This window comes from Oncorhynchus masou, chromosome 21 (genome assembly GCF_036934945.1).
Source record: "Oncorhynchus masou masou isolate Uvic2021 chromosome 21, UVic_Omas_1.1, whole genome shotgun sequence".
Lineage (NCBI taxonomy): Eukaryota > Metazoa > Chordata > Actinopteri > Salmoniformes > Salmonidae > Oncorhynchus > Oncorhynchus masou.
This window is the reverse complement of record NC_088232.1, coordinates 17,805,186-17,831,935: the sequence shown is the minus strand read 5'-3', so window position 1 is coordinate 17,831,935 and position 26,750 is coordinate 17,805,186. Positions and strand designations below refer to the sequence as shown.

Genomic DNA, 26,750 nt, shown 5'->3' with positions numbered 1-26,750 from the left:
CAGGCCCAGCCAATCAAAATGAGTTATTCCCCACAAAAGGAATGTGAAGGTCCTGATCTGGTCACACGTGGTCTGCAGTTGAGGCCGGTTGGACATACTGCCAAATTCTCTAAAACGACATTCAAATGGCTTATGGTAGAGAAATTTACATTCAATTCTCTGGCAACAGCTCAGGTGGACATTCCTGCAGACAGTATGCCAATTGCGGTATTGTGTTGTGACAAAACTGCAAATTTTAGAGTGGCCTTTTATTGTCCACAGCCCAAAGTGCACCTGTGTAATGAGCATGCCGTTTAATCCGTTTCTTGATATGCCACACCTGTCTGGTGGATGGATTATCATGGCAAAGGGGAAATTATCACGAACAGGGATGCAAACAAATTTGTGCAAAAGTTGATAAGCTTTTTGTGCGTATAGAACATTTCTGAGATCTTTCATTTCAGCTCATGAATCATGGGACCAACACTTCACATTTTGAATTTATATTTTTGTTCAGTATATTTTCAGTCAGATAAACCTCAATCTGTTTGCCTGTGCTTCCATACAAAAGGTCAGTAGTGAGTCACAAAGTGCCTCTCTGCACTTAGCAGTTTGTAGCCCCTGAATCTTTCATGAACATTATGGGCATGTAGCAGAGAATCGGAGCACAAAAGTACAACATCGTCTTAAAATGCGTGCAGAGCAGCTGCACAGTTCTGCATGCATATGGATAATAATCAATTCACTTATTAGTGGCACTGTAGTTTGGAAAATACTGATTATCCAAGTCGGATTTAGAATGAGTTTAATTTTACTTGTGTGTGTGGTGGCATAACATGTTACATAATACAGATTGCAATGTGAAAACTCTGAGCCATAGTACAATATATATATATATTTTAAATCAAATGTAATCTTTTCAGAGAGGAGCTAAAGACCGTAAAAAGGAAACCAACACAAAGTAGCTGATGCGCTGTGTTCTCTGGACATTCTATAGAATGCTGCCTGAGACTGTAGTCGAAGCATGCCTTCTTAATCTGTTGTGACACAGCTCAGCTCCAATACGACTTTTTGGAGGAGAAGAGACATTTTGGACAGCCGTGCCTGGCTCGCCGATCCAGGAAATCACACTCATTATGATATTTTTTTGCAGTTTTACTTCAGTGCCTTATTGCAAACAGGATGCATGTTTTGAAATATTTTTTATTCTTAACAGGCTCCCTTTTTACTCTGTCAATTACATTATGATTGTGGAGCAAATACAATGTTGATACATCCTCAGTTTTCTATCACAGCCATTAAACTCAGTAACTGTTTTAAAGTCACCATCGGCCTCATGGTGAAATCCCTGAGCGGTTTCCTTCCTCTCCGGCAACTGAGTTAGGAAGGACACCTGTATCTTTGTAGTGACTGGGTGTATTGATATACCATTCAAAGAGTAATTAATAACTTCCCCATTCTCAAATGGAAATATAAAATATCTACCAATAGGTGCCCTTCTTTGCGAGGCATTGGAAAACCTCCCTGGTCCTGGCGGATGAATCCATTTGAAATTCACTGCTCGACAGAGGGACCTTACAGATAATTGTGTGTGTGGGCTACAGAGATGAGGTAGTCATTCAAAAATAATGTTAAACGCTATTATTGCACACAGAGTGAGTCCATGCTACTTATGTGACTTGTTAAGCACATTTTTACTCCTGAACTTATTTAGGCTTGCCATAACAAAGGGGTTGAATACTTATTGACTTAAGACATTTCCGTTCATTATTTGTATACATTTCAAAAACAATTCCACTTCGACATTCTGGGTTATTGTGTGTAGGCCTGTGACAATAAAAAAAATCTACATGTATTCCATTTTAAATTCAGGCTGTAACAAAATGTGGAAAAAGCCTGAAGGCATTGTATTTCTCTATGGAGTCAGACTCCTCCACAATGGAAGCCATTAGGTCCACCCACAGTAAAAAAATACTGTTAGGTAACATTGACAGCTGTCAGAGTCTGAAGGATATGAGCTTATTACCCTAGCCAGGGCAGTAACGTTTCACCATAGGACTTAAATGAAATTACCTCGGACAATGGAAGATTGCTTTAGCAGGTGTCCGGTCAGACATATAGGACCAAAATCATTTGAGTAAATATATTTTCTAAATATATGCATATTAAAGTCCTCCGACTGCCTGTCACAGACTTCAAACAAGTGAGAGTTATCCTGACTGGAAGAGTGAGCAGAATTGATGGTAGACAGCACCATCAAAGAAATTGGCCATACTATTCATCACAGCAAGCCCAGAGGGAAGAGTGTGTAATTGTATGTGACAGTCTCTGAACAAATCCTTATAGTAATCAACATTGTGAATGACAAATAGGAGCCTACCTTATAGGTGTATGGCAGCTCATTGTGGTTGACTCCATCTTTCACAAATTTATCCCTGATCAAGACCTTCAGTTTGGGATTGGCCACCAACTCTTCACAATCATCAGTTAAACTTAGATTGTGGTTTGTTGAACAAGATGATGGTTGGTGACCTCCATTTCCAACCTCCTCCTGATTGGATTCTGTCCATAACCTTGACCACTGGAAGTCATTCTCGCAATCTGTGATGAGCTTGGTGCTGGTGCCCAACAAGGGGAGAGGGAGAGAGGGGTTCAGAGGCTCGAGGGTGAAGTAAAGACCGGGAGCTTTTTTCTTGTCCTCCTCTCTTAACTTCTTCACCGCGTTGAGTACTTTTTGTCGGTGGTGCCGTGCGTGTACCCCTATGGCGTCAAGATCGGGGTCCCCAATTTGTTTACAAACTTCCAAATCATCGTAGCCATTGTCCACAAACGCCTCCAAGTATTGGGGCACCTGAATAGTCTGTAGCCACTCGAAGACAAGGCTTGGGCCGGTGCGCATCATTTTGATATCCGATATGAGCAATGTATGCCATCCATATGCTGTTAGAAATAGTATTCTCTCCTAAACGTAAACTACAGGGGCGCGCGGTATCCTTGTGACATAACATATGCCGCGGCCGCTATGTCATTAGTGGTCCAACGTTCCAGGCTCATGCAAAGATGATTCCAGTTATGAAAGATCCAAGGAATCAAGTCAACTAGTGTTCAATAATGACCAAGACGTGTGCATTCACGATTCAGAATATAAACCTTTTTGCCTAAATGTTTCATAGGCCTGCATGTTGTGGAGGTTCCAAAAATCCAACCAAGCAGGTGCATGTGGTTATCAATTAATCCAAGCAGGCGAGAACGAGAACGCCTGACATAATATCCAAGCAAAACACAACCGGGTTCAAAAGACAAAGGAATTGTGCAATAAGTGTAAGCCTACACAGGCTGAATATCAGTCGGTTTCTATTCTTCAACCTTATGTTCGTTTCGTTGCAGCAGTTTTCAGTCGCGATATAGTTACAAACTTCAGGAGGATCCGAGACGGTAACCTAATGTGAGCTAAAAAGGTTTTCATTTATCACTGCTTCTTATCAACAGCTACTAACACATTTGTTGTAGCACATGGTTCAATGCATCCTCTCTCTCTCTCCCGATGGAACTTTCTCTTCGGTCGAGTATGCTTTCGACTCTAAAGTTCCATTCAATCAAAACGCATTCGCTTTGCGCCTGCCTGAGTAGTTTTATGACCAGTGAGAATTATCTGTACTCTAGCGGCCCCTGTCCGACACACCGTAGCTGACTGATTGAAAATAAGTAAATCATTGCCAAGCAGTACTGTATGAAAGTTGGGATCAATTATACAAAATTAAGGCAATAATTGTCGAGTGAAGTGAATCAGTAGGCTGCAAATATATATATATTTTTTAATGAGTTGTACCACGCCTGATTTATGATTCCTGTCAAGAGACGTTTTATCTTCCCTTAAAACACAGAACATTTAATGAGCATATGAGTGCAGGCATTCGCTCCAGCCCTGCTCTGATGACACACCTGATTGAAACCAACTTATAAATAATTTGTTTTGATTTACTTGACCCAACAATTATAGCCGTTCATGTTGTTTAACACTTGATTCCAACTTGCATAAATATTTGGCATTTATTTTCAATCAGTTAACAGCCACAAAGACCACTTGAGACAAATAAGTTCATAGGATTTGTTTTCCAAGTACACAATAATACACTACATGGCCAAAAGTGTGTGAGGCTCATCAAACATCTCATTCCAAAATAATGGGCATTAATTTAACAGCCTTTACTCTTCTGGGAAGAATATACACTATATGTTGAAACTTTGCTGGGGAACTTGCTTCCATTCAGCCACAAGAGCATTAATGAGGTCGGGCAATGATTTTGGGCGAACAGGCCTGGATTGCAGTCGGCGTTCCAAGTCATCCCAAAGGTTTTCGATGGGGTTGAGGTCAGGGCTCTGAGCAGGCCAGCCAAGTTCTTCCACACAGATTTCAACAAACCATTTCTGTATGGACCTCTCTTTGTGCAGGGGGGTATTGTCATGTTGAAACAGGAAATGGCCTTCCCCAAACTATTACCACAAAGTTGGAAGCACGGAATCATCTAGAATGTCATTGTATGCTGTAGCATTAAGATTTCCCTTCACTGGAACTAAGGGGCTTAGCCCAAACCATGATAAACAGCCCCAGACCATTAATCTTCCTCCTCCAAACTTTACATTTGGCACTATGCATTGGGGAAGGTAGCGTTCTCCTGGCATCTGCCAAACCCAGATTTGTCCATCGGACTGTCAGATGTTGGAAGGGTGATTCAACTCCAATGGCGGTGAGCTTTACATCGCTCCAGCTGACACTTGGCATTGCGCATGGTGATCTTAGGCTTGTGTGCGGCTGCTTGGCCATGGAAACCCATCTCATGAATCCCCTGAGAACAGTTCTTGTGCTGATGTTTCTTCCGGAGGCAGTTTGGAACTTGGTAGTGAGTGTTGCAACCGAGGACAGATGATTTTTACATGCTTCAGCGGTCCCATTCTGTGAGCTTGTGTGGTCTACCACTTTGCGTCTGAGCCGTTGTTGCTCGTAGACGTTTCCACTTCACAAAAACAGCACTTACAGTTGCCCAGGGCATCTCTAGCAGTGCAGAAATTAGACAAACTAACTTGTTGGAAAGGTGGCATCCTATGACAGTGCCACGTTGAAAGTCACAGAGCTCTTCAGTATGGGCCATTCTACTGACAATGTTTGTCTATGGAGATTGCATGTCTCAGTGGCTGAAATTTGAAGGGGTGTCCACAGACTACACAGCCAAAAGTATCTATATAGCTACATACTTCCTACATCGTTTGTGGCAGCAGATGAATTCAGACTCAGACATCCATCCATGTGAAATTGCAGTTTTATAAAACTGTACAATAAATTGTAACTACACAGCTATTTATCCCATACAAGTATGGCGGTTGGTTGGTTGAGAAACCTTTTGGCCTCTCCTGGTTGCAGTTTGTGTACAGTATTTTTTCAGTTGCAATTGATCTGTTAGGTAAGAAAGGGGAGTATGGGGAACACAGGAAAACAAAATCATGTATCTCATCAAATAAATATGGTTATTGCTATCTGGAATCATTGGGACATCCCTATACCCTAAACCCTACTATTTTAAAATGTCAACTTCAAATGGGGTAGGGATGTCCCAAGGATCACAGATATCAAGGAGCAAATAAATATAGTCTTTCACACTCCAGAGGAAAAACAAACATTTACCACACTCAGCTCAACTGATGAATATTTCTGATCATGAGAAACTTCATGAATTTGTGGTCAATCAAGATAGGTTGCAATAGACCGTAGATCGAATACATGGTTCTTTCAAGTCTGTAAACATTAAAAGTTCATGCATCCTCCTAAGTGCAAGAGAACAACAAGAACCTTAAATATGTTGTGACCTGACTGAATGGCTTCTAGTGGATGTAAATATACTGGGAACCATCCAGAGAAATCACCCTCAACAGATAATCTTCCAAAAACTGGATCTATCAGATTCTGAGATGCACACATTTAATAGATCACCAGAAATGTTTATTTTCATGTTTGAATATTGGGCAATATATACACAACCATTGTTTTGGAGAAAAATGTGTCGTCTTAAAATGCACCATTCTATTCTTCTTAAATTATATGAAAAGTATTCATATGGAATATATTGAAATTAAAATTTTTCAAATATATAAATCTATTAGAACATCATTAACTGGCAATGAAAACAAATCCGAAAGTGATGCAAGTCTGTATATTACTGGGAAATGACACAGTTAACGTTCCCATATTTTGGTCCCTCGTAGAAATGAACAAGAAAAAATACAAACAAAACAAGTGGTTCAAGGTGCAAAACAGTGCAAAATCACACAACAGCTCTTTACAATATATGTAGCTCAGTAGTACGAGAAATAACACACCCGGTCAAAAGAAAATCTACTTTTTCTGGGTCTTCTGCACACAGGTACATGATTTAATGTGTCAAGTTACAAGGTTAGGGAGTGACAAGCATGGAGAAGCTGTTCCACCATGTTCCAAACAGTATGGTCTATAGTTATCACATCCAGACTGTTGGGAGTTTGGACAGACAAGACAACAGTGTATAATTAAACTCTTTGGCGTCAGAAAATAAAATGGCTGCTGACCTGTCCCCCATGAGTCCCAAATGGCAACCCTTTTCCCTATGTAGTGCACTACTTTTGAATAGGGTGCCATTTGGACAGATACTGTGTCATTTTTCCCGAACCAACACTATCAGATTTGTCTCCAGTTGTCTTGTCGCACTACTCATTTATTTACAGATTTTGGCGAGGGTAAAAACAATCTGTAGTCTCTTATTTGGAATCAAGAACATAAAATAAACGCGTCTACCTCAACTCAAATGGCAGCATCTCCTTGCACGGGGCAACAAAAAAAAAATCACGCTGAAAAACACCATTAAGGAAAAATATATACTGTAAGTATAAATATGTGTCCATACACATATCTGAATATATGTACGTTCACAAGCACACATATATACACATACATAGGTAGAGGTTAGCATATACGCGTCATGATAAGCAAAGGCGGAAGAGAGTTGTCTGTAAAATAGCGGTCGATTCAGAGAATAATGACCAAAGAATGTTTTACCGCACATCAAGTGACACCTGGTCACATCTTCTACTGATGCTACGAATACAAAGACAGCTAGCTTATATCTGTATCCTTGTGATGGAACAGACATGCTTTCTTTTCTAAACATTAAAAACGATTTAAAATGAATAAGCCATGAGTGGTATGAATCAAATTGTCCGATTAGAATCAGTATCGCAAAGGATTGTGAGAAGACTCCAAACTGTATGCAGTACCGCAATATTACCACATTGTGTAGTATGTTGAGGAAGAGTTGTAGGCCTTTCGGTATCCCCTAGGTATAGATTTAGGATTAGCTAGAATCCCCTCCTACAATCCTATCCCCTAACCATTAGTGAGGAAAACGCTAAACTGACCCAAGATCAGCATCTAGGGGGCAACTTCACCCTATTCCGTTGTACATAATTCTAAACTCTTATCTCTCAGCCAATCAAGAGCCCAGAGCAAAAATACAAAGCTGGCACTCACGTCATTCTAAGGCCATACCTCTTTAGTACGATAGAACTGCAAAGTGTTTTCAACATACTAATCCTTCACGTTTTGGTCATATTAATGTAGACTTAATTTTGTCTAGTGTTCAGTAAGAGCCTGTAGTATTTTCACTCAGCACACGCAACAGCTGATAACTCACTCTCCACAACCAGTTCAACTTTTACCTTTCAGTAAACAAACATGGGAACTGTATAGTATGACTTCCTGCTTCAAAACAAATCTGATAGGAAAACAAACCCTGATAATAAGTATAACCAGGCCTACTGTAAGTAGGAGAAAAGATAGGTCCTTATCACACCATCAATATAACCTATCAAACTCATGGTTAATTAAGTGAGTGGATGGACTCCTGAAAAACAAACTGTCTCAAATAATGACTCGCATGAAAGACGACACAAATCAGTAGGAAAAAAAGGAATGACTTGAGACGAAACACAGAGGGGATGAATCAATCACTGATTCATCCTTTCATCAACATTGCTATAGATATTGAGACTTCAAGAGCAGAGAGCTGGTGCCACTGACTGTGGTTTCCATGGAGCTTCCTCCACACACAGAGGAGACTCCCCTTAGATGTCCATTGCAATTGGTTGTCACTGAAGAGCAGGCATCACCTCACCTGGACACTGCACAGGTAATCACAGGCAACCTAATGGTGCTCATTTTGAGTAGAATTGTCTTACCTTGTGGACAACAAAGCAGCTGAGAACATGACTGATAAAACACAGGAGCAGCACCCATACATTTAGGCTCCCCTGTGGTGTGTTAAGGAAATGAACATAATCTCTTTCAGATGACATAGAAACATCCAGAATAACTTTCCTCCTCTGTTCCTTCTAAGTCTGTCTGTCTGTTAGTCTACTCCTCTTCATTGGTAACCAGGTGACTGAGGTAATGCAGAGTGTTATATTGTGCTGCTAGGAGAAAGGCATCTCCTGCAGAGAGATGAAGAAGAGGAGGAGCTGCATCTCCTGTACATGAAGAGGTGTGAGTAGAGAACTGAGGCCCACTGTCTCCTCTCGCTGCAATCAAAGCTGATACCACTTCTTATCTTTGTACTTCAGCATCATCTGAGAGAGAAAAAGAAGGAAGAGGATGAGAGTACTAGACTCATAAAATAAAAGGTTAAATATATTTATATATATATATATATATTGACAACACTGTCACAGAAGGCAGGCGTCTCATCAAACCTGGGTTCGGGTAGTATTCATTTTCTTTCAAATACTTTAGCTGAGCTTCATTGTTTCTTGAAAGTGAAAACCCTGTCCATCATGCACTCAAGGCAGAATCAATCAAAAGCTCAAAGTATTTGAAAGATAACAAATACTTGTTGACACCAGGTTTGCACCTCACAGATGACCAGGTGGATATTCCCTACATCATGAGCGTGTTTAGAGAAGGAGTCAGCGCTGGCCATCATAGCTGCGGTTCTGTCCTCCAGCTCGCCCAGTTTCTGCCCCCTCTCGTCCAGGGCTATCCGGGCACGGGCCAGGTCTCCCACCACTCCCGAGGCTGCCCCCTTCATGCCCTCCATGCCCTGGGGCCCAGGAATGTGCTGCGCCAGGCTACGAGACGCCTTTCCCGCCGCCGTCTCACCAACTGTCGAGGAGAAAAGGAGAGGACCAGTGTGCCAACAAAACAGGCTTCATCATTGCAATGCCATTAGCTCTACGTCCAATAAGAATGTGCCATTAATAAACACATGCCAAACATATTGTACAGCATATTCTATGTCCAAATCAATCCGATGTGCCCTCAAAATGCTCTAGAATGTCAGTCACAGTTAAATGAGAAGTTTTATATTGACGGTGAGGTGTACTATGGGGATGATACTCACACAGGTCTTCTCTATCCAGGGACTGAGCCCCTCCCCCAAACAGGCCCTTGAAGAAACCTCTGTTAGGAGCCTCAGGTGTCTCTATCGGTGTAAACAACTCTCCCATCATTTCCTAGAGAAGATGCCGATGTAACAGTACGTGTCAAAGAGAACTACAGTATTTATCATACCCACAAACACAAAACGTGATATCTCTCACTCACACACACACACACACACCTGTAGATTGTCGCAGGTCTCCTGGCTGTATGTGATTCTCTGTATCTCGGTGGGGGAGGTGAGGTACATGGCCTGGCCCAGGTTGGAGAAGCAGAAGGTCCGGGCTATCCTCATGTCTGTCAGGGGAAGGTAGTTCACATCCAGGAGTGGTCTGAGACTGGGTAGACTGGAAGGAAGAGAAGGAGCGAGAAAGACAGGGAGAGAGGCAAAGATTGAACAAGAGACACAAACAGTATGAATGCACTGAAGTAGGCATTGTAGTACACAACATCTGCCACAATCAGTCATAGACAGCACCAGAGGTCTGTGTTACAGTAAGAGTACCTCAGAGTACATACAGTGCCACAGACTGGGCCTTTAAGAGTACCTCAGAGCCATGATGTGTCCATTAGCACAGAAGCAGGTGAGGCAGAGTCCAGCAGCCATCTGCACCACGTCAGCTCTCAGCACAAAGGAGCTCTCTGTGATGTTGTGTTTGAAGAAGCAGGACTGGGAGGGTAGGCCCACCACTTTGGCCTGTTTCTCTGAACACACCACAGCATACTGGCTGTCCTGACCCTCCTGGGTGGGGGGTGGAGAGGCCAGCCTGCGCCGCCTCGCCTTCTCCTTCTCCTCCTCGTCCTGAGGGTTGGGCTCCGACCACGGCTCGTAGGAAGGGGGGAGGACCACACCAAGGGAGTCAAGGAAAGCCATGGTAAGGATACCTCCTTTAAGTCTGACCAGAGTACCTGGGATAGAAAGGCAAGTTATATATTTCCATTCATAACAAGCACTACAAGCACATTTCTAATGCTTTATGAGCTATGCTGCACCATAGTCTGATCAGAGTACCAGGAAAACAGAAACAGGTTAGACCTCTGAGGAATTTTCTCACTCCCTCCTTCTCTAATGCAAACAAACAAATGCAAAAAATATATTACTGTATATTCGGAAAGTACGGTATTCAGACCCCTTGACTTTTTACACATTTTGTTATGTTACAGCCTTAATCTAAAATGTATTACATTTTCCCCCGCTCAATCTACACACAATACTCCATAATGACAATGCAAAAACGGGTTTTTATAAATTCATTAAAAAAACTACTTAAAACACATTTAAATAAGTATTCAGACCCTTTACTCAGTACTTTGTTGAAGCACCGTTGGGAGCGATTACAGCCTCGAGTCTTCTTGGGTATGACGCTACAAGCTTGGCACACCTGTATTTGGGGAGTTTCCCCCATTCTTCCCTGCAGATCCTCTCAAGCTCTGTCAGGTTGGATGGGGAGATTCACTGCACAGCTATTTTCAGGTCTCCCCAGAGTTGTTTGGTCGGGTTCAAGTCCGGGTTCTGGCTGGGCCACTCGAGGACATTCAGAGACTTGTCCTGATGCCACTCCTGCATTGTCTTGGCTGTGTGCTGTTGGAAAGTTAACTGTCGCCCCAGTCTGAGATCCTGAACGCTCTGGAGGAGGTTATCATCAAGGATCTCTTGGTACTTTGCTCCGTTCAACTTTCCCTCGATCCTGAGTAGTCTGCCAGTCTCTGCCGCTGAAAAACAGAGAATCTTGTTTCTCATGGTCAGAGTTCTTTAGGTGCCTTTTGTCAAACTCCAATGGGGCTGGCCACTCTACCATAAAGGCCTGATTGGTGGGGTGCTGCATCTCCACAGAGGAACTCTGGAGCTCTGTCAGAGTGACCATCGGGTTCTTGGTCACCTTCCTGACCAAGGCCCTTCTCCCTCGATTGCTCAGTTTGGCTGGGCGGCCAGCTCTAGGAAGAGTCTTGGTGATTCCAAACTTCTTCCATTTATTAATTACGGAGGCCACTGTGTTCTTGGGGACCTTCAATGCTGCAGACATTTTTTGGTATCCTTCCCCAGATCTGTAACTCGACTCAATCCTGTCTCGGAGCTCTAATGAACAATTCCGTCGTCCTCATGGCTTGGGTTTTGACATGCACTGTCAAATATGGGACCTTGTAGACAGTTGTGTGCCTTTTCAAATCATGTCCAATCAATTGAATTTACCACAGGTGGACTCCAATCAAAGTTGTAGAAACATCTCAAGGATGACCAATGGAAACAGGATGCACCTGAGCTCAGTTTCTAGTCTCATAACAAGGAGTATGAATATTTACGTAAATAAAAAGGTGTGTTGTTATTTTAATACATTTGCAAACCTTTCTAAAAACCTTTTTTCGCTTTGTCATTATGGGCATTGCGTGTAGATTGATGAGGAAAATGTTTTATTTAATCCATTTTAGAATAAGGCCGTAATGTAACAAAATGTGGAAGAAGGGGTCTGAATACTTTCCGAATGCACTGTATATATTTGTGTTAATATATATAGTTTGCTGACAATCTGCAGTAACCTTGTACACCACTAGTTGTCCCCAAACCACAGTATGGGAACCACTGCTTTAACGCAAAGAAACATTTGTAGCCGCAAGCTATTCCTTCCGGTTACATCCAGATTCGGCCACCACAATGACGGTGGTGGTAATGCTTCTGCCACAGAGATGGTTCAGTAAACCGGCTCGTGTGACTAATTAACCTTCTCTGAGACCTGAAAAGTTGGACTGGCGCCCTGAGTAGCATTCATTGTCTTGTCATTAAAACTTACCGTGGCTGCCATATGGGCCACGGTCAAAAGTAGTGCACTACATGGAATAGGGTGCAAACACACTGACCACAAGATGATACTCTGACAGGTTGCTGAAGCCTCAGGTCCCCTGTGGGTGGCAGGCTTAGGGCCAGAACCAGAACAGTGCCCTGGGTAGTGCCCACCCATAGGCTAGGACTGCCACTGCTGTCTGTCTTCCTGGGGAAACTCTCACTGAAGTGGAAGGAGGAGATGGCCTCGCGGGACTCCAGCTCTATACTCGTCACACTGGAGCTCCTCGAGCCGCTGAACAAACTGTCCTTGGCATCTGGATGGCGGCCCACAGAGGACAAATAGAGAGAGAGGGGAAGTGAGGGATAATATGAAAGTGGATACTTTGATTTAGTAGGAATTGGAAAAGGAAAATAGGAGTGGTTTTAACCCAGGGACACAGAGGTGCATACAAGCTAGAGAGAATGAGAAAAAAACATCAAATTTCTTCACAATGCACACTAGGAGCAGCACATGAAACACCCACCCAACGACCGTAGCACAAAATAAAGGAAATTCCAGAGAAACCACATGGCCTTTCATCACCGAGAGATTACCGGAGATCGTGTTATTGTGTTTTCCAAAAAATGTTGACAAATAAGTTCAGTGCCTAATTGACCTACAGTAACACCCTGGCCATTTCCCTAAAGAAAGCCTATTCTCGATGTGGAACGTTCCCTCACAAAAAAACTACCTTATGCAGTACCACACTTGAGACAAGGGGATTACTTTACTACAATATGAGTGGCAGTTTGAATAGCATGGGGAAAACATAGATTACTCATCTTTGTGTCTGTACCATGATGGTGCCTGTGAGAGCAGGGGCAGCCCCATTGAGGCCATCTCCATCTCGAAGTAGTCCATTTTCTTCTACTACTTCTAGGAGTTGGTAAACAAACTGGCTGTCTGGCTGGCTGGCTGGCTGACAGGTGGCATACTGTGCCACCTGGAGTATCTTGTTTAAACAGACATGAAGCCAAGGTTGGTGATTTACTGCCACGTGCTGGTTATAGAATGTTTGCTCAAGAGTAGAATGGCTCATCCATTCTGGTGACCTGGATGGAATGATGTGATCCTTCCTTAACCCGTAGGAAGTCTCACCCAGTTGACTGCTTCAAAATGGTGAAAGCCCTCAATGGCAATGTCCATGCAAAAACAGGTTATTTCCAAGTAGTGATCACTATCCATCTCTGTGTCAAACACATTGCTGCATTCAACACAAGTGTTTCAGAGAAGTAAACAAGAAAATAAGGATTTTCAACACAATGCAGACAGCAACTGAAGAACATCCTCAAAAATAAAACAAGGGAACCAACAAGTCAGTCAGTGAGAGAGTTAGTGTTAAAGTTCAAAGTTCAGAACCAGCTAAACAGTAGGCCGTAGCAGAAGAGGTGGGGGTTAGTACCAGTACCAGTTATCCCACTGCAGCCCAAGTCAATGGCACCCTATTCCCTATACAGTGCACTACGTTTGACCTGAGCCCTATGTGGGCCCTGGCCAAAAGTAGTGCACTATATAGGGAATAGGGTGCCATTTCAGACGCAGACCACATGCCTGGTCCACTCACTGAGGTAAGGGACTGAGAGAGTCCTTTGTTGGGAGAGAGACTTCCTGGGCTCCTTGCCCTCCTTCACACAACAAAAGTGCTTCTTATACGGGAGAGAGCGCTGGCGTCGCACCCTCTTCTCTGCTCACAGAGAGGACGAGGGCAAACAGAGAGTACGTGTCTCAGTTTACCAGATTACAAGATAACAGCATTTGAATGTTGCACAGTAGTGTCTTTCTTACAGGTCAGGCTAAGCTTAGCCTGGTGGAACCAAAGCCTGATCGTGCGATAGCACAAGACTCTGTGGTAATGGTAAACGAAGCTGGATCCACCAGGCTAGGGCTACACTCTCACAAAACAACATTTATGAACATGGAAAACGTAAGGAAAGATTGGGGTACTTAAAAAGTGGGAATGGAACAGCACCTGAAAAGTAAAAGGGCTACTAGGGAATGTAAACAACACAGAGTTGTAAGGGCTTACCCAGGTCTGTCTTTTGCTCTGTAGGCGAGCAAATTTTCCTTGACATCTTGGCTGCAAGAAAAAAAAAGTATAAATAAAATAAAAAACATACCCTCTTTACAACGGAATAAAACATTTTTAACTGCCATATAAAAAGCCGCTTGTTTTGATCACTCTCAGCAAATTTGTCATCTGTCGTTCATTGGCAAAAAGCGTGAGAAGAGAATGTAGAATTAGCATTGATCCTCAGAGGCAGCTGGTTATTGAGTGCATCATGCCGAACAGCCAGGCTAGGAGAAGAAGTACCCTCTCTCACACAGTCAACGCGAGCCCAGCATTATTACACAAACACATAGCCTGTAACGTCAAAAAAAGCAAGAGGTAGACAAGAAAAAGAGATTGAATTCTGGTTATTGTTACAATGGAAGGAAGACTGGAAAGGAGAGAGAGGAAAAATCATTCAAGGGAATAATCGAGTACCAAGGTCCTGTAATATAAATATTTATATATTTTTGTCAAACCAAAACTTACGTTATTCTATTGATGAACATTCCCAATACCTCAAATTATTTCAAAATTAGTAAGAGATTAATAGTCAGAATTACTATACGTTTGAACCAGTGAACAATTGCATCGCTTTTAGATTTGAGTCATTCTGTAAAAAGTTTGATCTTTATTTGACATTCTATTCTCTTCAGAGAGAACATGTGCTACAATGATTATTCTAGTGCAAAAAGCAGAGTAAATTTCATCCTAAGAGAGAAATGTGGAGGCCCCTCTTATTATCGGTCATGCATTTGACAATGAGCGGCGGATCACTTCGACAGCCAATCAGCCACCTTGTGATTGACGGCAACAACCCACAGATTGAGTGCATGTATCGTCTCCATCATCATCATCATTAGCACGTTGGATTAAGGCACAGCCTTGGTTAGAAGCCCAGTGAAGTTGGTGAGAGAGAAAGCAGTAGAGTTTATAACACAGGGATCATACACTACCAAAGTCAGTGGCAACCGTCTTGAAAAACCACCTGCTTTTGGACTTCACTGCAAATGTGTTTCAAAAAGACAACTGTAAAATCGCATTGCCGGTGGACAGAACATACGGGAAGAATGAAGCTCAGTAGATGTGGTTGATTCATCAATGTAATACAGTACCCTTCTGTATGAACATTTCCTGTTTGCGTTCATCGTCTGAATTGGTGGGTAACGTAGAGCCTACTGTATACGGCGACAACAACACTTCAGTGGACATCAACCCTTTCAACACTCCTTAACTGAGTCGATACCCAAAAGCAGCTAGTAAATAGACATGTCAAACGTGTCATTTGTACTTCAAGTAAAAAGGTAGATTGTGTTTTGTATTATACAGTAATGGAGAATGACATTTTACCTGACGTTGGTGATTTGTTGCTTTTCTCTTCTAAAGCGTTGTTTCCATTGTTGTTATCACTGAGAGCTGTGGAGAACAGACATGTCTTAGACCAACGTGTTGTTATCACAGAGCTGTGGAGAACAGACATGTCTTAGACCAACGTGTTGTTATCACTGAGAGCTGTGGAGAACAGACATGTCTTAGACCGACAGAGCTGTGGAGAACAGACATGTCTAAGACCAACATGTTGTTATCACAGAGCTGTGGAGAACATACATGTCTTAGACCAATGTGTTGTTACCACTGAGAGCTATGGAGAACAGACATGTCTTAGACCAACATGTTGTTATCATTGAGAGCTGTGGAGAACAGATATGACAAAGACAAATGTGTTGTTATCACGGAGCTGTGGAGAACAGACATGTCTAAGACCAACAGAGCTGTGGAGAACAGACATGTCTTAGACCAACGTGTTGTTATCACAGAGCTGTGGAGAACAGACATGTCTTAGACCAACGTGTTGTTATCACAGAGCTGTGGAGAACAGACATGTTTTAGACCAATGTGTTGTTATCACAGAGCTGTGGAGAACAGACATGTCTTAGACCAACGTGTTGTTATCACTGAGAGCTATGGAGAACAGATATGACAAAGACCAATGTGTTGTTACCACTGAGAGCTATGGAGAACAGACATGTCTTAGACCAACATGTTGTTATCATTGAGAGCTGTGGAGAACAGATATGACAAAGACAAATGTGTTGTTATCACGGAGCTGTGGAGAACAGACATGTCTAAGACCAACAGAGCTGTGGAGAACAGACATGTCTTAGACCAACGTGTTGTTATCACTGAGAGCTGTGGAGAACAGACATGTCTTAGACCAACGTGTTCTCTTCAGTGAAGACTGCTGCTGACCATCATCTAGCTTCAAAGTGAGCTTAAGATGTTCATAGTTTGGAAAAATCTGAGACATGTAACTTTGGTAGGAGCAGCTTTTTAACTGAGCTGATAGATATTAACAAAGACTAAGGCTGTCAGTAATTGCAGTATATCTTCCCCATTCCTCCATGTGACTATCGTATGAAAATCATATTCCCTGTCCAGTTAAGCTACTTATTCATACACTTTTAAATAAGTGTCAGCTAAAATAAGTAGTCTGAATGCACGAAAACAAATGGTGATTGAAACAGATCGAAGAGAAAAAGAGAGACGGAGAGAAAAAAAATGGAGAAGACAACAGAGTATGATAAACATGAGATGACTTACGGGCGTTCGAAGAACGATAAGTCTGTTTCACAGACTTATAAAAGATAGAAAGGCGGGCCATGCAAGACGTCACAGGTGGAATGTCTTTGTCTTTACAAGGCCAAAGAGCGAGAACAACAGAGAAAGAGAGCAACAGAGAGAGAGAGAGCAACAGAGAGAGAGAGAGAGCGCGAGAGAGAGCAACAGAGGGAGAACATCAGTAAAGAAAGACAAAACATTGATAAAAAAATCATAAGAATAGAAAGAATCCAAGGAACTCAGAGGCTAGCAACTGGGTCGTCCACCAATTTGGTGCTCCAAGTGTAACTTGGTCCCAAAACAGCGTTTGATTTCACCTCATTCTCTTTTTTTTTTATCATAAAGAGCACATATTCAATTTCCTAAAAAAAAACATGTTTTCCTATCAAGAGGTTAAGTAAATAAAATATACTATGGTAAGTGTCTATTAAGTGCCAAATAAAAAGTAACAGGGTTGACGATTTCATCTCAAATCAGCCATAAATCCCCTTTTTGACACAGGGAATTGAAGCTTATGTGCAACAGCGAGTGGCAATTGAATGAAAGCTTCCCCAGCAAACTGTAAATTGTTAAAATATGTCTAGCCTGTTTATCTATGGGTAACAGGGTTGACGCGCTATGCTCAACCCGCTCAGTATTCCACCACAAAAGAGAACATGGCCAACAAGAGTAGAGCCAGCTCACCTGCTTGTACAATGTGATTTGGCCATTAGATATTCAATGTTTCTTTTGAAGAAAATATTTAACAAGGAATAGTTTCACCTTATTAAAACAAGAGTTCACCTCACGTAACAGGGTTGACCTCAAAGTGAGGGAGAGACGTAAATGAATCACTAATTGCACTAAATAAATAATCATCTTAAGAAATGAATTTGTCGAAGCAACAAAATTACTAGGGCTTTACAACAATGATAAAACTTGGAGAAATATGGGTGTTAAGTAGGTTAAAATCTTCCTAGAAGTCAGAAGTGCACAGAGGGACATGTCAAAACGCAGAATTTTGCAGATTTATTGAATTCACAATGTGTCTATATTGAAGGGCACTTCATTAAATATAACAGGCTTTTAAAATGCTATATTGGTGCACAATGTCTACTTAAAATATCAAAAGGGATGCAGTAGACGCAGTAAATATTTGGAGGGAGTTCAAAGTCCGTGTTGCCCAGCAACAGCCCCAAAACATCACTGATCTAGAGGAGATCTGCATGGAGGAATGGGCGAAAATACCAGCAACAGTGTATGAAAAGCTTGTGAAGACTTACAGAAAACGTTTGACCACTGTCATTGCCAACAAAGGGTATAAAACAAAGAATTGGGATAAACTTTTGTTATTGACCAAATACTTATTTTCCACCATAATTTGCCAATAAATTCATTAAAAATCCTACAATGTGATTTTCTGGATATTTTCTTCTCATTTTGTCTGTCATAGTTGAAGTGTACCTATGATGAAAATTACAGGCCTCAACTTTTTAAGTGGGAGAACTTGCACAATTGGTGGCTGATTAAATACTTTTTTGCTCCACTGTATATTTATATATTTTTTAATCTCTCCGCAGACCCCCTGCAGTACCTCCGCGGCACAGACAGATCCCACTCATGATGAGCATGTTTCTCTGAGTTTCTACTGAGCCACTGAACAGATGGACAGTCCACCAGTGATGACAGAGAGATGGCTACTACAGGGGGTGGAGCACTTAGGGTGTGAAGCCAAACTGGCTGCCAAGAGTGTGAGGCCTGCACCTCGAGCCAGCTCAGTGACTGGCTTTAAGAGTCATAGACAGACAAGACCAAAAGTATTTGAACAGTGACATGTTTTGTTGATTTGATTCTGTACAACAGCACTTTGGAATTTAAATGATGCAATGACGACGAGGTTAAAGTGCAGACTGTCGTTTTAATTTGAGGCTATTTTCATCCATATCGGGTGAACCGTTTAGAAGTGACAGCACTTCTTCTACATAGCCAGCCCATTTTAGGGAACCAAAAGTATTTGTACAAATTCACTTGTGTGTATTAAAGTAGTCAGAAGTTTAGTATTTGGTCCAATATTCAATATATCAAACTTCTGGCTACAAACTAGCATCCACATTAATATAAAAAAGTGTTAAGAAACAAATTATATTCTTATTTACAATAAAAGTGACACAAATTACACAACAATTAACCATTCATTTCTATTGAGCACCAAATAATCGGAAACACAATCAAAACAAACTGCAAATGCATCCAACAAGTTTGTAGTCACAAGCTTGATGTAGTCATTGCGTGCTAGGAATATAGGACCAAATACTAAACTTTTGACTACAGTAAGTTAATACACAAGTAAATTGTCCCAATACTTTTGGTCCTCTAAAATGAAAAGACTATGCTGTAATTTCTAAATGGTTGACCCGACATGGAGGAAAATAACCACAAATTAAAATATGACAGTCTACATTTTAAAGGCCCAATGTAGCCATTTTTATGTAACAAGTAAGTACCTAACTGTGATTGTTTTCAATTAAAATGGTTAAAAACAAACAAAAGAGCAATTTCTCAAGCAGGAATTCTGCTAGGAATGTCTGGGAGGGGTCTGAGTGGGGAGGGGAAAACTGAAAACTAGCTGTTATTGGCAGAGAGGCTTGGAACTCTTTCTTATAGGTCTATACAAACAAATGTACCTGGTGATGTCACCAGGCAGGCCAAAACTCCATCTCACCAAAACAGGCTGAAATTTCAGGCAGTCTTTTCAAAAAGCTCTTACACTAAAAGGGCATTATCATTTCCACAATATTACTCTAACCTTACAGGAGTGGAAATATATTGAAATCACAGGAAAACCTATTTTTGATTGCACTGGGCCTTTCACCTCAGCCATTGTGTCATTTCAAAGTGCTGGAGTAGAGAGCCAGAACAACAACAGAAATTACCACGGTCCAAATCCTTTTGGACCTCACTGAATATACAGTAGTTGTGTTCTCATTCAATCCCCTGGCTTTGACTATCAATACCTTTCAGTCCGGACTACATCTCACTTGACATCACTATACTAATCCCTTTCATGACACCGTCAGGTGGGGGCTCTAGGGAACATACTTAAGTTACTATCCCCTGCTGCTGCATGAAAAACTAAATCGCAAAAGGAAGATATTGCAGTCTTTCTGATTCTACTTTCTGTCTGAATATACTCCCATGTCTCATTTCTGGGAACATACAACATGCCTTAGCCTACTCAACATTCAGGGAGCCCCTCACCTCCAGACGGCTGTGGTTTCTTGCGAGGTGACCGAGGCTGTCTCTGGTAGGGGTCTGAGGGACTGTACAGCTCTGACGTGCCCATGTTCAGGACGAGGGTCTTCTGAAGGTAGTCCACTACAGCCAGACCATTGCTGTTGCCAAACACCACACTGAGGGAAAAGAGAATGCGATAATTTAACTGATGTCATCTGCAGTTTTATAAACAACACAAAAAGGTTTTCAGCCCCTAAGGCAGGGTTGTCAAACTCATTCCATGGAGGGCCTAGTGTCTGCAGGTTGTAGTTTTTAAAAATTTCAATTATAACAGACAACCAGGTGTGGGGAGTTCCTTACTAATTAGTGACCTTAATTCATCAATCAAGTAAAAAGGAGGATCGAAAACCCGCAGACACTCAGCCCTCCATGGAATGAGTTTGACACGTGTGCCCTAAAGGCAACCAATAAAGCCTTTGATGCAGTTACAGTATATTCCCTTTGTGTATGATCTCTGCATGAATACAACTGCAAGTGATGTGTCTAATGTACAACTTGACCATCAAGAGTGCAGTGGTTCGTGCTGACACAGACAGACAGTCTTGTCATCACTTACAGTCCGTATGAGGAGTTGACAGCCAGGCTGGTGATCTGCTGAGGCGGCTCCCCACTAACCCAGACCAGCTGAATGACCAGCTCCACCTGGTAACCAGGAGACTGCTTCAGAGGGGAGCTCCGGACCCTGCAGGGAAACAACAACAGGATTAGGTGACTTGTGGTGTTAAAAGTGCATACTGTAGTGTACCTAGATACACATCTACACTACCACCTACTGTTCACATGCATTTGTATCTGCATTAATCTTATATAGAAATAGCCTACTTATTATCATCTTATCTTCACGGATGGCACTTTTTGTAATAAAACACTATATTGGAGATTCTACAATTGAAAATGTCAATGCTAAGCAGGAAAAGAACATGAACTGTTTGGTTAGTACTTGAGGCATGGTACATTATCCCGGGTCCCATCATCAGTTGTGGAGGGCTGGGTCTCAGGGGGTTCTCCCTCCTGGGTTGGGCAGGTGGAGTGCACTGGGGTAGATGGGGTGAGAGGATGCTCTCCTGCGGTGTCTGGAGAATCCACATCCTCCAGCTCACACTGCATACGCACCTCCAACTGCTGAGAGTCAATAAATGCTACTTTTTTTGTATTTGAGGAATTTAGCAGACACTCTTATCCAGAGTTATTTACAGTCATAATGAGGGCCCTGCGTTTTGGAGTATCATATCACATCACCTAGAGTTTAACCATTAAAAATGAGAATTAAACCAAAAATGAAAGCAATTGAGGATGGTGCTGGACCATCTGATATAAAAAAAGAAAAGGGGAAAGTTTGATTAAAAAAAAGCTTTATTTAAAAAGGTTAAAATGCAGGTCATGTGACATTCATGCCCAGAACACAGGGCCTAGTGATACTATCTAGTCATAAACATGAACACTAATAGCAGGTAAAATGGGAAATCAGGGGGGAATTTTGGTTTTGGAAATAGGTAAAGTTCAACGATTTTATTAATGGAGAAAGTCATAAAAGCAGGAATTCCAGATTAGTCAGGTAAAAAAAACATCCCTGTAATACACCCACACATCCTAATATACAGTACATACAGTTGAAGTCGGAGTCATTAAAACTCGTTTTTCAACCACTCCACAAGTTTCTTGTGTAATAAACTATAGTTTTGGCAAGTCGGTTAGGACCTCTACTTTGTGCATGACACAAGTCATTTTTCCAACAACTGTTTAAAGAAAGATTATTTCACTTATAATTCACGGTATCACAATTCCAGTGGGTCAGAAGTTTACATACACTAAGTTGACTGTGCCTTTAAACAGCTTAGAAAATTCCAGAAATTATATAATGGCTTTAGAAGCTTCTGATAGGCTAATTGACATCATTTGAGTCAATTGGAGGTGTACCTGTGGATATATTTCAAGGCCTACCTTCAAACTCAGTGCCTCTTTGCTCGTCATCATGGGTATGACGGCTTCGTGGTCCCATGGTGTTTATACTTGCGTACTATTGTTTGTACAGATGAACGTGGTACCTTCAGGCGTTTGGAAATTGCTCCCAAGGATGAACCAGACTTGTGGAGGTCTACATTATTTTTCTTAGATCTTGGCTGAAGGAGACGCGTTCTGTTTCCTAGAGATGAACGTACGTTGGTGCGAAAAGTGCAAATCAATCCCAGAACAACTCCAAAGGACCTTGTGAAGATGCTGGAGGGAACAGGTACAAAAGTATCTAATATCAACAGTAAAACGAGTCCAATATCAACATACCGCTCAGCAAGGAAGAAGCCACTGCTCCAAATCTGGCATAAAAAGGCCAGACTACGGTTTGCAACTGCACATGGGGACAAAGATCGTACTTTTGGAGAAATGTCCTCTGGTCTGATGAAACAAAAATAGAACTGTTTGGCCATAATGACCATTGTTATGTTTGGAGGATAAAGGGGGAGGCTTGCACGCCGAAGAACATCATCCCAACCGTGAAGCATGGGGGCGGCAGCATTATGTTGTAGGGATGCTTGCTGCAGGAGGGACTGGTGCACTTCACAAATTAGATTGCATCATGAGGGTGGAAAATTATGTGGATATATTGAAGCAACATCTCAAAGTATCAGTCAGGAAGTTAAAGCTTGGTTGCAAACGGGTCTTCCAAATGAAAAAAGTTATAGCAAAATGGCTTAAGCACAACAAAGTCAAGGTATTGGAGTGGCCAGCACAACGCCCTGACCTCAATCCTATAGAAAATTTGTGGGCAGAACTGAAAAAGCGTGTGCGAGCAAGGAGGCAAGAGGAATGGGCCAAAATTCCCCCAACTTATTGTGGGAAGCTTGTGGAAGGATACCCGAAACATTTGACCCAAGTTAAACAATTTAAAGGCAATGCTACCAAATATTAATTGAGTGTATGTAAACTTCAGACCCACTGGGAATGTGATGAAAGAAATAAAAGCTGAAATAAATCCTTCTCTCTACTATTATTCCGACATTTCACATTCTTACAATAAAGTGGTGATCCCAACTGACCTAAAACAGGGAATTTTTTACTGGGATTAAATGTCAGGAATTGTGAAAAAACTGAGTTTAAATGTATTTGGCGACGGTGTATGTAAACATCCGACTTCAACTTTATATTCAAAACGCTGCATTGGTATGATATTGAGAAACTGGTTGCTACAGTTACCTGCACCACCTCAGTGGTTATCTCCTGTTTGCTGAACCTATAGATGATGACGTGGGCAGAGACTCCAGCCACACACAGCATCCTGCTCTCTGGGCACCACGACAAGGTCTGGATGGCGTAGGGATCCTCATCCACTATCTCCGTGCTCGGCTTCTCCTCCTTTAGAGCCTTCTCAAACACCTTGGCAGTCTTCAGCTTGTACAGTACTTGGAGCATTACTAGAACAAAGGAAGGGGGATATTGTACTGAACTATTAGCAATGACCTACATACTACACACAAATGTATTCCATTGCTTTACAAAAAGGGACAAACCATTGTGGTATTCTTATTTCAACCAATTATATAATCGAAGGAATCAAATGAAACGCCACTCACTTGCAGAAGCATCCCAAAACTTGATTGAGCCATCAGCATGTCTGTTCATTGCAAAGAAGGAAAATGAGAACAGTTTTGCTTGTAAATGGATACCGTAAATACATATTCGAAATCCAGTATATGTTAGGTAAGTGTTGTGCGCAGACATATAAAGAATTACTTATAGAGGGGAAATATAGGATCTCTATGGTTGTGTTTCTGTCTCAGCCTTCAGGTGTTCGGTAGGTACTCACCCAGTGACGATGATCTCAGGGTAGCTTAGTGTGCCTTGGCCCCAGTTACCACCACTTATGGGCCATTCCTGGAAATACAAAAAAGGCATTTACTACACAAATATAACCTTGTGACCACATAGATACAGTCAAAGCCCTATTCCAATATTTAAAACAAATTGTAAGCACATTTCTTAACTTCTTTGGGATAAGGGGCAGTATTTTCATATCCGGATGAAAAGCGTGCCCAGAGTAAAATGCCTGCTACTCAGGCCCAGAAGCTAGGATATGCATAGTATTAGTAGATTTGGATAGAAAACACTGAAGTTTCTAAAACTGTTTGAATTATGTCTGTGAGTATAACATAACTCATATAGCAGGTGAAAACCTGAGAAAAATCCAACCAGGAAGTGGGAAATCTGAGGTTTGTAGTTTTTCAAGTGATTGCCGATTCAATATACAGTGTAAATGGGGTCAGATTGCACTTCCTAATGCTTCCACTAGATGTCAAGTCTTTAGAACGTTGTTTCTGGCTTCTATTGTGAAAGGGGAGAAAATAAGACCACGCACAGTAAGTGGCTCAGCTGAAAGCTATGAGTTGTTTATTGTGCGAGCTCCGTTCCCTTTCCTTTGGAATATCATTGAAGATTTATGATAAAAACATCCAAAAGATTGATTATAAACATCGTTTGACATGTTTCTATGAACTTCAATGTAACTTTGACTTTTCGTCTGAACTTAGTGCCCGCGCTTTGTGCATTTGGATTAGTGAACTAAATGCGCGAACAAAAAGGAGGTATCTGGACATAAAGGTGGACTTTATCAAACAAAACAAGCATTTATTGTGAAACTGGGATTCCTGGGAGTGCATTCCGATGAAGATCAAAGGTAAGTGAATATTAATAACGCTATTTCTGATTTTTTGTTGACTCCATAACATGGCGGGCATCTGTATGGCTTGTTTTGGTGGCTGAGCGCTGTACTCAGATTATCGCATGGTGTGCTTTCACCGTAAAGCTTTTTTGAAATCTGACACAGCGGTTGCATTAAGGATAAGTATATCTTTAATCCTATGTATAACACTTGTATCTTTCATCAACATTTATGATGAGTATTTCTGTAAATTGATATGGCTCTCTGCAAAATCACCAGATGTTTTGGAGGCAAAACATTAGTGAACATAACGCGCCAATGTAAACTGAGATTTTGGATATAAATATGAACTTTATCAAACAAAACATACATTTATTATGTAGCATGAAGTCCTATGAGTGTCATCGGATGAAGATCATCAAAGGTTAGTGATTCATTTTATCTCTATTTCTGCTTTTTGTAACTCCTCTCTTTGGCTGAAAAATGGCTGTATGTATTTTTTGTGACTAGGCGCTTACCTAACATAATCGCATGGTATGCCTTCGCCGTAAAGCCTGAAATCTTGAAATCGGAAACTGTGGTTGGATTAACAAGAAGTTTATCTTTAAAATGGTGTATAATACTTGTATGTTTGAGGAATTTTTATTATGAGATTTCTGTTGTTGGAATTTGGCGCCCTGCACTTCCACTGGATGTTGGTCAGCTGGGACGGTAGCGTCCCACCTAGCCTAGAGAGCCTTATTCCAATATTTAAAACAAATTGTAAGCACATAACACATTTCTTAAGTGGGATAAAGCCTATTTTCTAAAATGTTATTTTCAAGTGGGATACATTACCTTCTTACTGTAACCCGGTCTCTTTTGCCAGGAGCCAACAGAGTAAAGTGCAGGTATGAGTTCAGGAGGGCAGTCAGCAAAATATTCTACGCACGTCACTGGAGACTTGTGGATCGACAAAGAGTACGGGTTCTCAAATATTGGGTATCTGTTAATCAAAAGGGAAAAGGCTGTGGTTGTAAGACACTAAGACATAGAAGAAGAATATTACTTCATTAATTTACATTCTAACCCCTCCCCTCTACTATATGTCAAGTCTGCAAACAGTAGGCCATCGTTTCATGTATCGTGCCACCATAAGTAAACATGCAAGTAAGCACACAAGTAGCCTACTGTAACAACAAAACTCACCCAATTTGTCTAAGGTCGATGACAACTAAATCCTTTTCCAAAAGGACAACTACGGCATAAGGATCCTGGAAATCTGTGATGCAGAAAATAAGTTCAAACATATTAAGAAGAGTTAAACCATGGGGAAAAAGACAGAAAAGTCTTGATAAAGAAATCCTAATCACAGTGTTAGATATTGAAGTTTAATATACATAAATTATTCACACCCCTTGACTTCACCCACATTTTGTTGTTTAACCTCTTAAATGTAAAGATTTTTTTATTCAGTTCAGTCTGGTATGAGAACGGAAGCCCTTATCTGCAAAAGCAGGGTGTCTGCGGAATGCTGAGTATCTTGGCTATTGATCTGTGCCTTAAAATATTTGGTGTGGCTTACTATCATATATGGGCATACGAATGTACAAGGGCAGGCTGAGACGAAGACCTCATTTCAAGATGGCTGCTACCTCCATTCCGGTTAGCGTTGAAAAGCATAAAATAAATAAACACAGAATAAGTCGATACACACTGAAATCCGGGACTCCCGAGTGGCGCAGCGGTCTAAGGCACTGCATTTCAGTGCTAGAGGCGTCACTACAGACCCTGGTTCAATCCCAGGCTGTATCACAACCGGCCGTGATCAGGAGTCCCATAGGGCGGTGCACAATTGGCCCAGTGTCGTCCGGGTTAGGGGAGGATTTGGCCGGGGTAGGCCGTCTTTGTAAAATAAGAATTTGA

At 41.6% G+C, this 26,750-nt stretch overlaps 2 protein-coding genes across 10 annotated transcripts in view; both read right to left on the bottom strand.

The window, feature by feature from the left end:
• LOC135507892 (SAM and SH3 domain-containing protein 1-like) overlaps nucleotides 1-3,514 on the bottom strand; it is an 88,183-nt gene extending 84,669 nt beyond the window's left edge. For both annotated transcript variants that reach the window (XM_064927646.1, XM_064927647.1), the window contains exon 1: nucleotides 2,360-3,514. In XM_064927646.1, coding sequence (XP_064783718.1) covers nucleotides 2,360-2,881 — 522 coding nt within the window. In that variant the 5' untranslated portion in view covers nucleotides 2,882-3,514. The remainder of the gene's footprint in view (nucleotides 1-2,359) is intronic.
• Nucleotides 3,515-5,952: 2,438 nt separating this feature from the next.
• The window catches only part of LOC135507890 (syntaxin-binding protein 5-like), a 48,174-nt gene continuing 27,376 nt past the window's right edge, over nucleotides 5,953-26,750 (bottom strand). Inside the window, exons 11-30 of one of the 8 annotated variants that reach the window (XM_064927638.1) lie at nucleotides 26,034-26,106; nucleotides 25,683-25,830; nucleotides 23,994-24,061; nucleotides 23,761-23,801; nucleotides 23,384-23,601; nucleotides 21,135-21,316; nucleotides 20,751-20,876; nucleotides 20,159-20,310; nucleotides 16,904-16,993; nucleotides 15,653-15,718; nucleotides 15,418-15,480; nucleotides 15,259-15,306; nucleotides 14,282-14,332; nucleotides 13,820-13,939; nucleotides 12,290-12,529; nucleotides 9,985-10,345; nucleotides 9,618-9,783; nucleotides 9,399-9,510; nucleotides 8,940-9,160; nucleotides 5,953-8,628 (exon numbers count right to left, since the gene is read on the bottom strand). In XM_064927638.1, coding sequence (XP_064783710.1) covers nucleotides 8,587-8,628; nucleotides 8,940-9,160; nucleotides 9,399-9,510; nucleotides 9,618-9,783; nucleotides 9,985-10,345; nucleotides 12,290-12,529; nucleotides 13,820-13,939; nucleotides 14,282-14,332; nucleotides 15,259-15,306; nucleotides 15,418-15,480; nucleotides 15,653-15,718; nucleotides 16,904-16,993; nucleotides 20,159-20,310; nucleotides 20,751-20,876; nucleotides 21,135-21,316; nucleotides 23,384-23,601; nucleotides 23,761-23,801; nucleotides 23,994-24,061; nucleotides 25,683-25,830; nucleotides 26,034-26,106 — 2,588 coding nt within the window. In that variant the 3' untranslated portion in view covers nucleotides 5,953-8,586. The remainder of the gene's footprint in view (nucleotides 8,629-8,939; nucleotides 9,161-9,398; nucleotides 9,511-9,617; nucleotides 9,784-9,984; nucleotides 10,346-12,289; nucleotides 12,530-13,819; nucleotides 13,940-14,281; nucleotides 14,333-15,258; nucleotides 15,307-15,417; nucleotides 15,481-15,652; nucleotides 15,719-16,903; nucleotides 16,994-20,158; nucleotides 20,311-20,750; nucleotides 20,877-21,134; nucleotides 21,317-23,383; nucleotides 23,602-23,760; nucleotides 23,802-23,993; nucleotides 24,062-25,682; nucleotides 25,831-26,033; nucleotides 26,107-26,750) is intronic. The other 7 variants (XM_064927641.1, XM_064927639.1, XM_064927640.1 and 4 more) reach the window with 7 other exon arrangements.